General features: G+C 51.5%; 1 protein-coding gene across 1 annotated transcript; it reads left to right on the top strand.

Annotated features, from left to right (window-relative positions):
- The first annotated feature begins 11,182 nt into the window (after window positions 1-11,182).
- KCNF1 (potassium voltage-gated channel modifier subfamily F member 1) lies at window positions 11,183-14,252 on the top strand. The gene has a single exon (XM_019749633.3). It carries the CDS (start codon window positions 12,478-12,480, stop codon window positions 13,957-13,959), a length of 1,482 nt encoding a protein of 493 aa, XP_019605192.1. The 5' UTR covers window positions 11,183-12,477; the 3' UTR covers window positions 13,960-14,252.
- Window positions 14,253-14,932: the final 680 nt, after the last annotated feature.

Below are 14,932 nucleotides of genomic sequence, written 5' to 3'. Positions count from 1 at the left end.
AGACTGAGTTGGGCTGTATGACACCTGGCTGGGGTTGGTCGTACGACACCAGAATTGCTTGTTGGCGGGACAACACCATCCTCTCCCACCACACACACGCTGGAGTTGTGATCAGAGTTCTCTGAGTCACCTTCATAGGCACCAGGGTTAGGACTTCAACACATACTTTAGGGGGCACCTTTCAACCCACAATACACTATTACTAGTGAGGCCTGTGATGCCACCGGTGCCTACAACCTGCCATGCCATTGAGCATAACACAACTGCCTGAGGACACTTGGATTATGTCATCTAAGATGGGGGACTATCAGGTGAACCCCCAGATTATACACCTATGATGTCCTCGGTTAGGGGTACTTATGAGATGAGGGGTTAGCTCTCTCTAGGAATAAAGAGCTCTGTTTTAGCCCAGATTTGCTAGAAAGCAGAGCTGGAGGTGAGACTTTCTGGGGAGGGAGGGGGGTGCTGCAATTCCAGAGAAGCAAGGATGAGGAGAGAAGGAAGTGAGACAAGAAAGGAGGGAAAGTGAGTTCAAAGCGATGCGAGACCAGGCAGGCCACAGCCCCTAAGCAAATGCAGGATTTCAAGGACCCTCAGATGTCTCTGGAGAAACCATTTGAACGACTACATTGCAGAGCCATCCATCAGGGTCAAGGGTTTCTAGGGAGGGAGGCACATTCATCAGCCAGCCCCTTCTGGCTCCTGGCTCTCCAGGTGAAAGTGTGCCCTCATGGTTATTAACTCCTCCACAACTCTGGGTCCTATTGTCCAGCCCGTGTGGGGAACCAGAACCATGCACTGTGCTCCATCTGAGCCCGGAAGTGGTAGGAGGAGTCAGGTTAGTTTGGCTGTAGCCAAGAGCTGGAGACTGGGCCAGTCTGGACGGGCAGATCTGGATTGACTCAGTCTCTGCGTTCTTGCCTCTTTTTTGTAAACCCTTTTGCAGGTTGTTAACACCGTGTTGCCGTGAATCTGTGGATATTTTGAAAGTGTGAAGTTGACCTCAGGGGTTATCAGAAATATGAGCCGCCAGATGTGGGCTCAGACCTGTCACACCCCCGGCTTAGCTCCTGTTGAGAGCTCAGATGGAAACCACCCCTCCTGCGGCCTGCACCCAGTTTCACATCGGACAGTCTTGGCCAAGTGAGTGCTCTCCGGTCCTTAAACGGAGGCACAGACCTTCAATTTTGAAGCCCTCAGAGGAAAGGGCCAGGGTGCAGCTGCCCTTATTTGGCTCAAAAATGGGGTGAGATGAATCTTCCTTAAAAAGAACAGGGACCTGGAGATGGGCTGCCCGGGTCTCCTGCCAGCAATGGCTTGTGGCCGCGGCTGTCTGCTCCTGCCAGGCTGCCTGTTTCCCCTGCCACCCGCCCAGTGAGTCTGGTATGAGACAATGTGTAGGGAAGCCTAGTGTTGTTCTCTGGGGAAAGTCTCCCACAGGCTGTATAGGAAAACATTCTCTTCTGTCTATGTACTTCCCATCTCCCCTATCTGCAAAATCCCTCAAATTCAGAGCCTTTAACATCTATCCATCCATCATCCAACTACCCATCCATCCATCTACCCATCCATTCCATCCATCTACCCATCCTTTCATCATCCATCTTTCATGAAGCATCCATCCATCTATCCATCGATCCAGCCATCATCCATCCATCCATCTATTCATCATCCATCCATCCATCCATCCATCCATCCATCCATCCATCCCTTCATTCTTCAAACGTTCACCGTGTCCTATGCTGGGTGCTGCGGACACAAAAACAAAATGGATGGCGTCTACCCTCACAGAGCTCACTGTCTGGAGAAGGAGACAGACACACGTTAATCAACCATTGCCACCCAGAGTGAGAAAGAGCTGTGGTAGAGGTCAGTGAGGAAAACATGGGAGGGGCACCATCTGTCTTGGGGATAGGGCAAAGGTCCCTGGGGGTGGGGTTCAGGGTTGCAGGTTGGAGGAGAATCAGCCAGGAAGGGGAGTCAGGAAGAATATGGAGGCGACTGGGGGAGCCAGGAACTGTGCCAGGCTTGAGAGCCAAGGCTCAGCAGAGCCTTGAGAGCAACACTGAGGGCCTTAAACTTGAGCCAGGGAGCGAATGAAGGCTTCTTTCCTTGCTGGGGATGCCAAGCAAAGACGTGAATTATAAAAGGTCACCTTGGCAAGTGAAGGATGAACCAGAGCCCCTGGCCTGGATGACTGGGAGATGGGGCTCCTTTGACTGAGATGGGGGCCCAAAGGAGGCCTGGAAGGGACAGTGACAAATTTGAATTTGGACATGTAGAATCTGCAACCAGAAGCTTCTCCGCAGACGAGAATGCCCATGTGGCAGAAAGCCGTACCACAGGCATCGCAGGCCTCTTTTCTTTCCTTAACCAAAAGCAGTTTGTCTCCTCACTGCCTCTCCAAATGTGCTTCCAGGAAGGGTGGGGTGGGCGTCTGATGGGCAGCATACAGCCTGGAGCAAATGTGCAGGTTATTCGTAGACACATCTATAGCATTACATGTGCATATATTTGTCTTCTCTACCTGCTCTCTGCTCTTTACCCACATGCATGACTGGCAACGTTTGGTTTCATTTATAGACACGCGCTATGCTTTTGTGGAGTTGCGAGCTGTACACCTTTTGCTTGACAGTGGTTTTTGTTAAGGTGCTGGCTAGGTGTGGGCCGGGATAGAGACCAGCAGACAGGGCAGTCGGGGGGGGGGGGGGGTCCTGGCTCAGAGGGAAAGGACTCCGCACCCACATTCTGTCTACTGCAACCCCAGGCGGTCAGCGTGCTGAGCTCTGGGCACTGCAGGCCCAGGGGAGTGATGCCTGGAGGAAGCACCCTGCAGGGGCAGCAGTGCCTGCCGCAGGCCCGCATCACAGGATGAGTGTGTCCTCTTGCTGTGCAGTCTTTGTCCCAGCCCCTCACTGGCCGCACTTCCTGCTGTCTACGCTGTCCTTGCCTTGACCTTCCAGCTACTACCTGCGTGCCTGCTTTTCCCACTTGCAGCCACAACCCCTTTCCTGGTTAGTTTACCTTGACCCTGACCCTTCATATCAGGATTGAGCTCTCCTTCCTGGTACCCCAGGTCCTGGGGACCTTCAGTGAATCCCCTGAGCTCAACTCAGGGACGGTTTTACTGATTTTCAGCGTAGTCAGTGAGAGCTGGGACCTGTGCCACTGGCAGCCCCGGGCTGGAGTCGTGGGGCAAATTGGTCAGGGACTATTTCCTGGTCACTGGATTCCACTGTTGGTAGCCTTTCTTGTCTTTCTAGATCCTTCTAGTGGGCTTTCTCTTTCTATTTTCTGCCCTGCCAGACCTCAGACTCATTCCCATCCCATCCAGCAAAGCTTGCTCCAAGATCGGCTGTGGACAATTAGGATGCCTGCCGGCCCCAAGGGGTCCCAGTGACCGTGTCTATGACATTTACTTGGTCCCCAGCTGTGACCAACGGGTCCAAGAAAAACGTAGGACCCAATTGAATCCTCTCTTCTGCTATGTTTCCCCACCTCCACCCCACCCTGCTTCTGTTCCCAGTAACAGCTTAGGGGGAATTTTAAAGACAATCTGGCTTCTCCAGCTCTGAGTTCCTGGGCCTTCGGCTCTTTTGGGTAGCAGTCTAATTCTGTTGAGAGAGCAGAGAAGGCCTCTCTTGGCAAAGTTACATTCTCTTCTCTTTCACTTTTTGCTTTCAGATGGGTCCCCTCTGGTGCAAAGCTTACCTTCTTCTTGGAGAACCCCACAGAAGACTGCAGGAAGCAGCCGGCCCACCTCAACATCTGACTTTCCCCTTCTCAGCTCCAGTGCTGCAGCCTTGGTGAACCATGGTCTGTATCCTGAGGAACCGCAGATAATTATTAAACCTGCTATATGACTGCAAACCAAGAGGCCAACACTCCAACCCAAGGGCCTCGTTACTTGCCAGCTTCAATTCAACCGATTGTAGATTTTAAGTTTTCTTGTAATGATTACATTTCCTTGCACAAAACCTAATAATGGCAATGCCGAAAGTTACAACCCAAAGCAGTTTAAGCAATAAAGAAACATTGGCTCACTTGACTAGAAAATCCAGCCGTAGTTTGGGGTTCAGGATCAGTTCGATCTAGTATTTCAGCAATAGAAGGACATTTATATGTGTCTCTCCATTCTATCTTCAACCGTGTCCATTTCATTTGAAGGCTAGCTCTCCTCATGGTTGCAAGATGAATGCCTCCAGCTTCCAGAGAAACATGAAACATGCTTCCATCTCCATATCCAGAAGGAGTGGGAGCTTCTCTTGTCTCCTCAGTCAGACAAGAATCTTTTGCTACACTTTGATTGGAACAACTTGGGTCGTGCCCACCCCTCATCACCATGGCCAGGGATGGTTTGGGGCTGCGTGCTTTGGGGCTGGGCCACTCGCCTTTCCCTAAAACAATAGTGCGACCAAGGGAGATGTACGTGTCAAGGGGATGATGTTAGTGGCTCAGACTGATTGGGTCCCCTCCCCGCCCCTTGAAGCTGGGGGTGAGGTCGTCCTATGCAGACTCCACAGTTGCTACTCGCTGGGGGAGGTGGAATGAAAGTTCCACAGTGAGCAGTGCTGTGTTAGTGCTCTTATGAAGACACCAGAACAAAATATGGGTGTAAGCATCTCCCCAACATGAACCTCTTCCTGCTGCTTTTTCTGGTGGCACGTTTTACAGACAAGAACATTAGAGATCCAGTATATATGGGTGCTGGGAAGCAAACGAGTTTGTATCTGATTGCTTAGGTCCCATTTCAATCTCAATATTATGAAACACAGGTGCAACGATGGCGACTCTTCCCATCATAGTTTACAGTGTGTTTCCGTTATTGCTCAACCACCTGACGTGGGTCTAGAGAGTATCACCTCCATTTGGTAAACGAGGCAACCGAGACTCAAGGAGGCCAAGTGACTGACTTGTCCAAGGTCCCACAGGTAGAACATGGCAGAGGTGGGACACAAAGCTTAGTTTTCAGACTAGAGAGCCAACCTGCCTACAAAGATATTGCTTTCATGGTCTCAGGGCCTGGAATGACTTCACTCTCTGGAAGTAGAAAGAGGCCTCTTTTCTTCCCAAGAGTTTTCATGTTGTACCACTCCTGTTTCCCTGCATGTCATGAGCTCCCCATCACTAGCGGCAGCCAAGTCAAGAATGAATGCCTGCTTGGAGGGATACAGTGGGCAGAACACCTAAATGATCTGAGTTTCCTTCCAGAAAGGAAACTGGGGCTCCAAGCTCTCTGGAAATCTGGCACTTCCCAGAGTCCATTTATACACCTGTGAAGTCCCATTTCGTTGTCATAACTGTACAAGGAAGAAACTTCTACTCCCCAAAGGGCTCTGTTGTGCGGCCCATGGTGTGACTAAGGCACAGGACGCCCCGAAGGACACCGAAACCGGATACATTGGATGACTGGATGCTGATTTAGAGGAAAGCACTGAGCTCATGACATCGTAATTATTTGGTTCTCTTGCACTGAAACATCCCACAAATGACAGTAATTATCAAGTCCTGCCTGACATGACATTTTCTTCAAAACATGAGAAGACGTTCCTGAATTTTCTCTCTTGACTACCATCCCTCTTCCCTCCCTCTCTCCGTCCCACCTCCCACTCTGCTCCCTCACATGTACCACTTCCCACTTCCCACAGCATGCCCTTTCTCTCCTCCTTTGACCCCACCATGCCCCCCCTCCCTTCCCATTCTCTGGCCAGGAGCAGATATGGAGCTGGGGCACCAAGAGACAAGCACTTGTCAAATGCTTCCCAGAGTGGGACCCCAAGGAGTTCCAAAGGTGTGTCAACGTTGGGTTCAGCTGACTTTCATGGCTATTTGCTGAATTCCACGGGTATAAAGGGGTGCTGGCTGCCTCCATTCCCCAAGTTCTCTTTCCTCTGTGTTGTACTGGGGACCAGAGTTCCTATATGGCAGCTAATCGTCAGTGAAAAACATGGGACTTGAACATATACACCCATTTTTAAAACCAGTTACTTGTTTTCTTCCTGGTGAGTTTTAAGAGTTCTTTGTATATTTTGGATAAGAGTTCTCTACCAGATGTGTCTTTTGCAAGTATTATCTCCCAGTCTGTGGCTCGACTTCTAATTCTCTTGACATTGTGTTTTATAGAGCAGACGTTTTTAATTTTAATAAAGTCCAGTTTATCACTTATTCTTTTTCACTGCCATACCCAAGGTCACCTAGGTTTTCTCTTGTGCTGTCTTCTAGGAATTTTATTGTGTTGCATTTAGAGCTATGATCCATTTTGAGTTAATTTTTGTGAAGGTTGTAAAGGCTGTGTCTAGATTCTTTTTACTTTTTTGTATGTGGAGGACCAGTTGTTTCAGCATCATGTGTTGCTTTATTGTGTTGCCTTGTTCGTTTCTCAAAGATCAGTTGACTCTGTTTACGTGGGTCTGTATCTGGGCTCCCTAGTCTATTCCTGGAACTAGTTGTCTGTTTTTCACCACGACCACACTGCCTTGATTACTGCAGCTTTATAGTCAGTCTTCAAGTTGGGCAGTGTTAGTCATCTAGCTTTGTTCTCCTCCTTCAATACTGAGTTGGCTGTTCTGAGTGTTTTGCCCTCTATATAAACGTTCGACTCAGTTGTCAATATCCACAAAATTGCTTGCTGGGATTTTTATTGGGATTGCACTGAATTGATAGATCAAGTTGGGAAGAATGGACATCTTGACAAAATGAGTCTTCCTACCCATGAACGTGGAATACCCCTTCGTTTATTTAGTTCTTCTTTGATTTCTCTCAGCAGAGCTTGCTGTTTTCCTCACATGAGTCTTGTGGAAATTGTGTCAGATTTACACTAAGTATTTCGTTTTTTAGGACGTGGTGCCAACGTAAAGTAATATAATAGTGTGTGTTTGGATTCGTCAAAAGGAAGATCCTCCGGGTGGGCCTGGCCTAATCAGGTAAAGCTTCTTAACGGAGGACGTAGGACTTCACTGAGATCAGGGAGGTTCTACTGCTGGCCTCAGAGAGGATGAAGTCTTCCTGATTCCTAGAGTTGCAATAAATGAATTCTGCCACGAGAGCAGGAAAGAGGGTCCTGAGCTTCAGACGAGACCTTAGCCCCAGCTGCTCTTTGAGCAAAGGACCCAGCTAAGCCTCGGCCAGACTGCTGACCCATGGAAACTGTCAGATAACAAATGCTCGTGGTTTTAAGCTGCTGAGTTTCTGGTAGCTCCTTACACAGTAACAGAGAACTAAAGCACTGTCTGCAACACTGACCTTTGCAGAATAGGCAGTTGGGGGATGTAGATATGGGCTTATAGAAATTTTTACAATGAACATATATTAATTTTGCAATTACAGAAAAGGAAAATGCTAAAAGGCTTGTTTTTAAAAGAGTTGTTTTCTCTTTGTACTTTCCCAGTGTGCCTTAAAAGCAAGCTCAAAAGCAAACAGCATGCCACTCCTCCCCTGGTAATTGAAGTACTCCAAACTGTGGGGCCTGAAGCGAGAGGCTCGCCCTCTGTCTGTTCTCCAACTGTTTCTCTTTCCCTAAGAGAGCCAAAGCAACTTGATCTCAGCCCAGAGGATATAGTTCGCCCAGCCTGGGCAGCTGCCTCCAACAGCTCTGACACCTTTCTACACATCTGGGATGTGTGGTGGCCCTGTCATGTTCTCAGTCTTCCCCGAGATGGATGAGTCACAGATGAACAGAGCCAGGAAAGTGGAGGTGTGTGGATGCAAAGGAACGTGCCCACCGTGGGACTGGCACCCAGGAAACCAAAGTCCCTTTCCCTTTCTCCTCCCTTCCTCCTTCCTCCTGTTGCCTTCACAAAGTCAGCATCTTATAAAGCCTGTTCACACCCATTATTTCATTTGCCCCTCATAAGATCTTATACTCATGAAGGAAAGGTCACTAATTCCATTTTGCAGATGAACAAAACAAAACAAAGCTCAGGATCTAGGGCAAAACCCGGAAGTTTCCCAATGATCCAGTTTTACGTCCCTTTCCTCTCTACCCCATTCTCCATCCAACACCCCTCCCACCCAGCCAGCCTCCTGCATTTGACTTCCAGGACAGTTTATTCAGATAGCAGCGGGGTTAAGTCTTCTGGTCAATCAATTCTTCAGGGCCCCAGGGGCAGCTCGCTCCACTGATAGGTGCACAGCAAATAATGAAATGTACATTTTCAGTGGAGTACAAAACTGAATCTTGATGAAAGGTATTATTAAATTCAGCAAAACACAAAGAAAATTTAACTGAACAGAACTGATTATTCCATAAAAAGGAACTAGATTACAGCTTGCATCATTTTTTGTCTAGACAAATCACTTAGACACACATGTGCTGGTTTTAATTAGTGCATGGAAATTAAGCATTCTGTAGCCCAAAATGTTATTGTTCAACAAATCAAAAGGATACATATTTAATAAAGAACTATACAGCTCAATCACTCCCCATGAGTGACTGTTTTATCCCCTTCCCTATTTAAATGAAAAACCCACGTGACTCAAAATCGCTGCTGCTTCTTGTGTCTGATAGAAGGTTTTCTGTTCCCTCATTCCCAGTATCACGAAATATACAATAGAAGTCCCATGCGGGACTGAATATACCATAGCAAGAAACTTCCCGTTTTTAGCCAAAACGTTCAGACTTTTCCCCCGCTGGTTTAACCCTTCAGGAAATTCTCAGTGGATATAGACTCCTGGTTCAAGTTTCTATGCATCAGTGATCTTCAATGAGAAGGTGGCAAATAGATTTTTTGAAACCTATGTTATCACAGTCTAAGCCTTCACAAAACCCAGACAGGGTCTAGGGGTCAGATGACAAAGAGTCTATATCCAGAGCCTTGGAGGAGGGGGAGGTCTAGGGAGGACTTGGCAAGAGTGAGGGAAAAGGGAGGATGTCTAATCTGCTCAGGCTTCCACAACAAAATACTTTTGGCAGCTGAAGTCCAAGATCAAGGTGCCGTGAGGGTTTCTGGTGAGGCCTCTCTCCCTGGCTTGCACATGGCTGGCTGCCTTCTTGCTGCATTTTTATACAGCCTTTCCTCTGTGAGTATGTGCAGAGAGAGAGATATCTCTGATGTCTCCTCTTATAAGGACACTAATTCTGTTAGATTAGGGCCTCACTTCACTTAACCTTAATTATCTCTGTCATGCAGGGTCTCAGCTCCCGCTCCCCGCACAAGAACACAGGACATAGTGAGGCCAAAAAGGAACAACAACAACGGAGCCATAGACAGGGGAGTCATACCATTATATTCCTGACGGCGGCTGGTCGAGACACACAAGCAAACATCCGCCAGTACCCCAACAGCGGGTCTTCCTGCACCCCAGTCTCCCTGGTGGCCGGGGAGACACAGGAAGTAGGATCCACACGATCCACAACCCACCATCCACGCTTGCTCACCCCACTTGCTAACTGCAGTCCACCCTTGCTGGCTCAGCCACCGCAGTTATATCAGTGGCTAACGGCTAACCGGTAACAGCTGATGGCCAACTAGTTACAGCTGACGGCCATCTACGACCTGAGCCAGCACCTTTCCACGTGAGGCTGAGAGCCTGGAAACTGCTCTCTGGGGCTTGGTCCCCACGGTCTCCTTAAAGGCCCTATATCCAAATACAGCCACATTGGTGGGGGTTAAAGCTTCAACATATGAATTGAATGGGATGGAACACAATTCAGTCCACAGCAGAGGAGGAAGCAGGGGCCTGGGGAGAGAACCAGGTGAGAAGGAATCTGAATACCTAACCTGCAGGTGCCCCTCTGGCCAGATGAGTGAGGAGGCCCTATAAAGATGAGTGAGGCTTGTGGGGATAAGAAGAGAGGCATTCTGGGCTTGGGCATGTCAGTAATCAAGGCTCTGAGGCTTACAAAGGTTTAAGGAGGAGTCTGGGAGTCAAAGGCAAGGGGCATGCAGGTTTGGAGGGTGAGTGAGTGCCAGTCTGCAGCTCCCCGCTCTCTGTGATGCTGGGGCTGCTCCCCACACAGCAGGATTCAAGTGTCTGCGTCTCGCCTTCCCTCATCTGCCAAGCAAACACTGCTTCTAAGCAGATGTAGCCTCTCGCTCTTCCCACCTCTTCTCATGCTTCCAAGCCCATGGGCCACCCCTCAGCACCAGCTGTAGGGAAATTCAGGAACCACCGCTCCTCGCACATACCTGTCTGTTACACTGATTACTGTAGATTATAGTTATCAGTTATAAAAAATATATTTTCTACTAGAGCATGAACCTGCTCCCAAACCTAGGGTGGTGTGTGTGTGCTTGCCATTGGAGCTCAACAAATATTTGAAGAATTGGCCTTGGAGCCGGTGGACCTCTAGTTAAATCCCAGCACTACCACTACCAGCTGCGTGACTAGGACCTGGGAGGTGAAACGCGTGGGCCGTGACAGCAGGCTATGGAGGTACAGACCCCAAATTTGCCACTTGCTGGCTCAGTGATCTTGGCAGATTACCTGACATCTTGTTTCCCCAGAGAGATGCTGTGGGGATTAAATGAAGAAAGTGCAAAGCATTCAGAAAGTGCTTGTCTTGTGCTACACGTGTAATAAATGTTATTATTACTCAAACTTTCTGAATCTCAATTTCTTCCACTCTAGTGACAGGTTATAGGTTTATTTTAAATGGAAAGGAAATAAAATTTGTACAAAGAAGTTTCACCAAACAATGTTTACTTTGTGTGATGTATTCTAATATTATACTATCTTATCAAAGAAAAAAGTACTTTCAGTGACCCAGCAAATTGATTTAATGATCCGTTACCAGATAGAAACTAAGTTTAAAAAACCCAGCGTACAGAATATATTTTCAATAGACATTATTTTTCAGAACAGTGTTAGGTTCACAGCAAAATCGAACAGAAAGTAAAGAGAGTTCCCACATACCCCTGCCCCCTCCCTCAACTTTCCCCACTATCAACATTCCCCCATCAGAGCAGGATGTTTGTTACAATGGAAGAACATACCCTGACACATCATTGACACCCAAAGTGCATAATTCAGATTGCGGTTCACTCTCAGTGGTGTACATTCTGTGGGTTTGGACAATTGTGTAATGACATGTATCCATCATCACAGCATCATACGGTAGTTTCACAGCCCTAACACCCCTCTGTACTCTGTCTTGCCATCCGTCTCTGTAGAATATTTTTTTAACACAGTCCCCAGGTCACAGATGATGCTCGATAATTTGCAGTGTAGATGATGAAAGCTGTTGTGATGGCTCAGGCATGTGAGTGGCTGAAAGACAGCTGTGGCGCCAGGCTGAGAGAGAGGGGAAGGTGTGGGTGTGCAGGGAGGACAGGCAGGCTTAGGTGACAGAGTGGGGAGTGGGAAGGCAGGAGCCCTGGAAACTGGGGTCTCTGGAAACTAGTGGTGGTGGGTGGTGGCTGCAAAGAAATGGCCTGCGAGGACTTCAAGGGGGAATTTCAGCCTGCTCACCAGCGTGGGCCTATCGGCCGGACAGCCGGAAAGCTGTGGATTAAGAGAAGGCCACGCTGAGCCCTACTCTCATTTCAGTGTGACCTTGGGCAAGTCCCTTCTCTCCTACCGGCGTCTGGACTGGATGTCCTCATTGTACAGTGTTCCAGTGAAGGTGGAAAAGTGCCACCTACAGCAGGGTAGCGACAGGGAGAGGTTGAAACGCTTTGGAGGACCAGGCAGGGCAGGCGGGACCTCGGACGCAGGAGCAGCCCCTGAAGGGCTTTATCAGGCACGCTTTCGTGCGGAGCAACAGGCGGCAGTGTTCGTTCTCCATTGATCTTCAGAGAGGAACTTTGCAGCTGGAGCCGGGCTGTTGCTTTAAAGCTCGGGGTCCTGGCCCCTCGGTGACCCCCTGCGCCCGGAGCAGCGGGCGGTGGTGGCGGCGCGGCAGTTGTCCTCTTCTGCCCAAGGGTTAACCCATTCCCCTGCAGCTGCCTCGCGTGCCTTGCAGAATTTCACCAGAAGAGGGTACAGTTTGAAAAGCTCTTGACGTCAGGCTGGAATTCCTATTGTGTTTAGAAACAGCTAGGGCAAAGCAAGCCCAAGTTCGCTCTAGCACATCTCCGCGGACTGCGCGGGTCCGGCAGCTCCGGGACACGTCCCGCGCCGGGGGCGCACGCCGGGGCCCGCGCGGCTCCGGGACCCGCCCGCCGCTATCTGCGCGCACTGGGGCGGAGGACCGTGCCGGGCGCCCACCAGGGGACCCCATTTCTGCAAGAAGCCGAGCCGAAGCGGAGGATCGCGCTGCGGAGAAGCCGGGGTGAGTGCCCCGGGCGAGGCCGGTGACCGCGACAGTCCCCTGCCCAAGCGCCTGGGCGCCCGGATGCCCGCCCCGAGCCCCGCCGCCGGGTGCATGCCTCCCCCGCGGCGCGCCCCAGCCCGCTGCTGCCCACTGTGACCGCCTTCCCAGACAGGCGGGTGCCGGCCGGGCTTCCCCGAGAGCCGCGCACCGGTAGGACCCGCGGACCCCTGGCTGCGGCGGCGGCGGGGCTCGGAGCCGAGGCTGCGCGGGCTCACGCCGGGAGAATGGACGGGCCGGGGGAATGCAGCCTCCCGGAGCCGGACAGCCAGGGTTCCCGGGCTGGCGACGACATCGAGATCGTGGTCAACGTGGGGGGCGTTCGGCAGGTGCTGTACGGAGACCTCCTTAGCCAGTACCCCGAGACCCGGCTGGCGGAGCTCATCAACTGCCTGGCAGGGGGCTACGACACCATCTTCTCCCTGTGCGACGACTACGACCCCGGCAAGCGAGAGTTCTACTTCGACCGGGACCCGGACGCGTTCAAGTGTGTCATTGAGGTGTACTATTTTGGGGAGGTCCACATGAAGAAGGGCATCTGCCCCATCTGCTTCAAGAACGAGATGGACTTCTGGAAGGTGGACCTCAAGTTCCTGGACGACTGCTGCAAGAGCCACCTGAGCGAGAAACGGGAGGAGCTGGAGGAGATCGCGCGCCGCGTGCAGCTCATCCTGGACGACCTGGGCGTGGACACGGCCGAGGGCCGCTGGCGCCGCTGCCAGAAGTGCGTCTGGAAGTTCCTCGAGAAGCCGGAGTCCTCGTGTCCGGCACGAGTGGTGGCCGTGCTCTCCTTCCTGCTCATCCTCATCTCGTCCGTGGTCATGTGCGTGGGCACCATCCCTGAGCTGCAGGTGCTGGACGCCGAGGGCAACCGCGTGGAGCACCCGACGCTGGAAAACGTGGAGACGGCGTGCATCGGCTGGTTCACGCTGGAGTATCTGCTGCGCCTCTTCTCCTCGCCCAACAAGCTACACTTCGTCCTGTCCTTCATGAACATCGTGGACGTGCTGGCCATCCTCCCCTTCTACGTGAGCCTCACACTCACGCACCTGGGTGCCCGCATGATGGAGCTGACCAACGTGCAGCAGGCCGTGCAGGCTCTGCGGATCATGCGCATCGCGCGCATCTTCAAGCTGGCGCGCCACTCCTCCGGCCTGCAGACCCTCACCTACGCCCTCAAGCGCAGCTTCAAGGAGCTGGGGCTCCTGCTCATGTACCTGGCCGTGGGCATCTTCGTCTTCTCAGCCCTGGGCTACACCATGGAGCAGAGCCACCCCGAGACTTTGTTCAAGAGCATCCCGCAGTCCTTCTGGTGGGCCATCATCACCATGACGACAGTGGGCTATGGTGACATCTACCCCAAGACCACCCTGGGCAAGCTCAACGCAGCCATCAGCTTCCTATGCGGGGTCATTGCCATTGCTCTCCCCATTCACCCCATTATCAACAACTTCGTCAGGTACTACAATAAGCAGCGAGTCCTGGAGACGGCTGCCAAGCACGAGCTGGAGCTCATGGAGCTCAACTCCAGCAGCGCTGGGGAGGGCAAGGCGGGCGGCTCGCACAGTGACCTGGACAACCTCCTGCCAGAGCCTGCTGGGAAGGAGGGCAGCTGGAGCAGCCGGCTGAGGATCTCGCACAGTGACACCTTCATCCCCCTCCTGACCGAGGAGAAGCACCACAGGACCCGGCTCCAGAGTTGCAAGTGATGAGGGCCGTTGGGGCACATGTGGAAGGATGGAGTGACAGGCTTGTCAGTGACTGCCTGGGAGGGGTTGTCTCCCCAACCCTCTTCTGAACAGAACTCTGAAGGCCCTCTTGGGCACCTCTGATGAGGCTGGGTAAGACCCCTTTGTGTTGCTGGCTGTCCAGGAGCCAGGGGGGTGGGAGGGGTGTCCAGGAGTCAAGGACAGCATGGGGTGATGGAGGCTGTGGTTTGGCTGATGGCAGGAACCCTCATCCGGTTCTGTATCTCTTTCAATAAAGCCCCCTTCTCTGTGCACCCACATGTGTCACAGGTTTTGTCACAAACTGGCACTACTCACCCCTGCCCCCACCCCAAGATGTGGGTGGCTCAGGCAGGCCCCTGTGCCAGACCGGGAGGTAGGTGTGCAGCCCAGGAGGGCTATTTTTAGTTGAAAGCTAATTAAAGAAGGGCTCATACACAGGGTTCAGCGCCAAGGAGCCTTGCCATATTCCAGAAGGCTCTGTGCCTGCAACTGCTGTTTCCTTCTGAGGAAAAGCTTGCTCCCTGAGCACTCCCAGGAGCGGCAGAGTTCACAGAGCCGGAACACCATCTATCACCTTTGTAAGGCCCTTTTTACAACTTCTTTCCGTTCTTTCTAACAACTCTGCTAGGGAGCTATCCCCATTTTACAGATAAAGAAACAGAGGCCCAAGAGAAGGGATTCAATCCCAGATCTGATGATTCCGAGTCCCATGGCATTCTCTGGTATTAGGTGGCCTTGGGGCAGAGGCATATGCTGGGGCCCACGAGGTGGGGAGGGGATGAGCAGACCAGGAGAGATGCTGAACTTCCTTGGATCGGCAAGCCTATCCCTCCAGCTCTTCCTTCCTTCTAGAAACAGTACCTCTGAGCTGCCAGCTGAATGTACAAACCTGAGCATGCCCCAGGCAGGCCACTGCCAGTCTGGTCTGAGAGCCCCAGGGGAGCAGACAGAC

The sequence above is a fragment of the Rhinolophus sinicus genome, chromosome 2 (assembly GCF_057876585.1).
Source record: "Rhinolophus sinicus isolate RSI-liver-muscle chromosome 2, RSI-T2T, whole genome shotgun sequence".
Lineage (NCBI taxonomy): Eukaryota > Metazoa > Chordata > Mammalia > Chiroptera > Rhinolophidae > Rhinolophus > Rhinolophus sinicus.
This window is presented reverse-complemented; position numbering and strand designations above follow the sequence as displayed.

Coding starts and splice junctions, on each gene's coding strand:
- KCNF1 (XM_019749633.3), top strand. CDS start 12,478: ATGGACGGGCCGGGGGAATGCAGCCTCCCGGAGCCGGACAGCCAGGGT.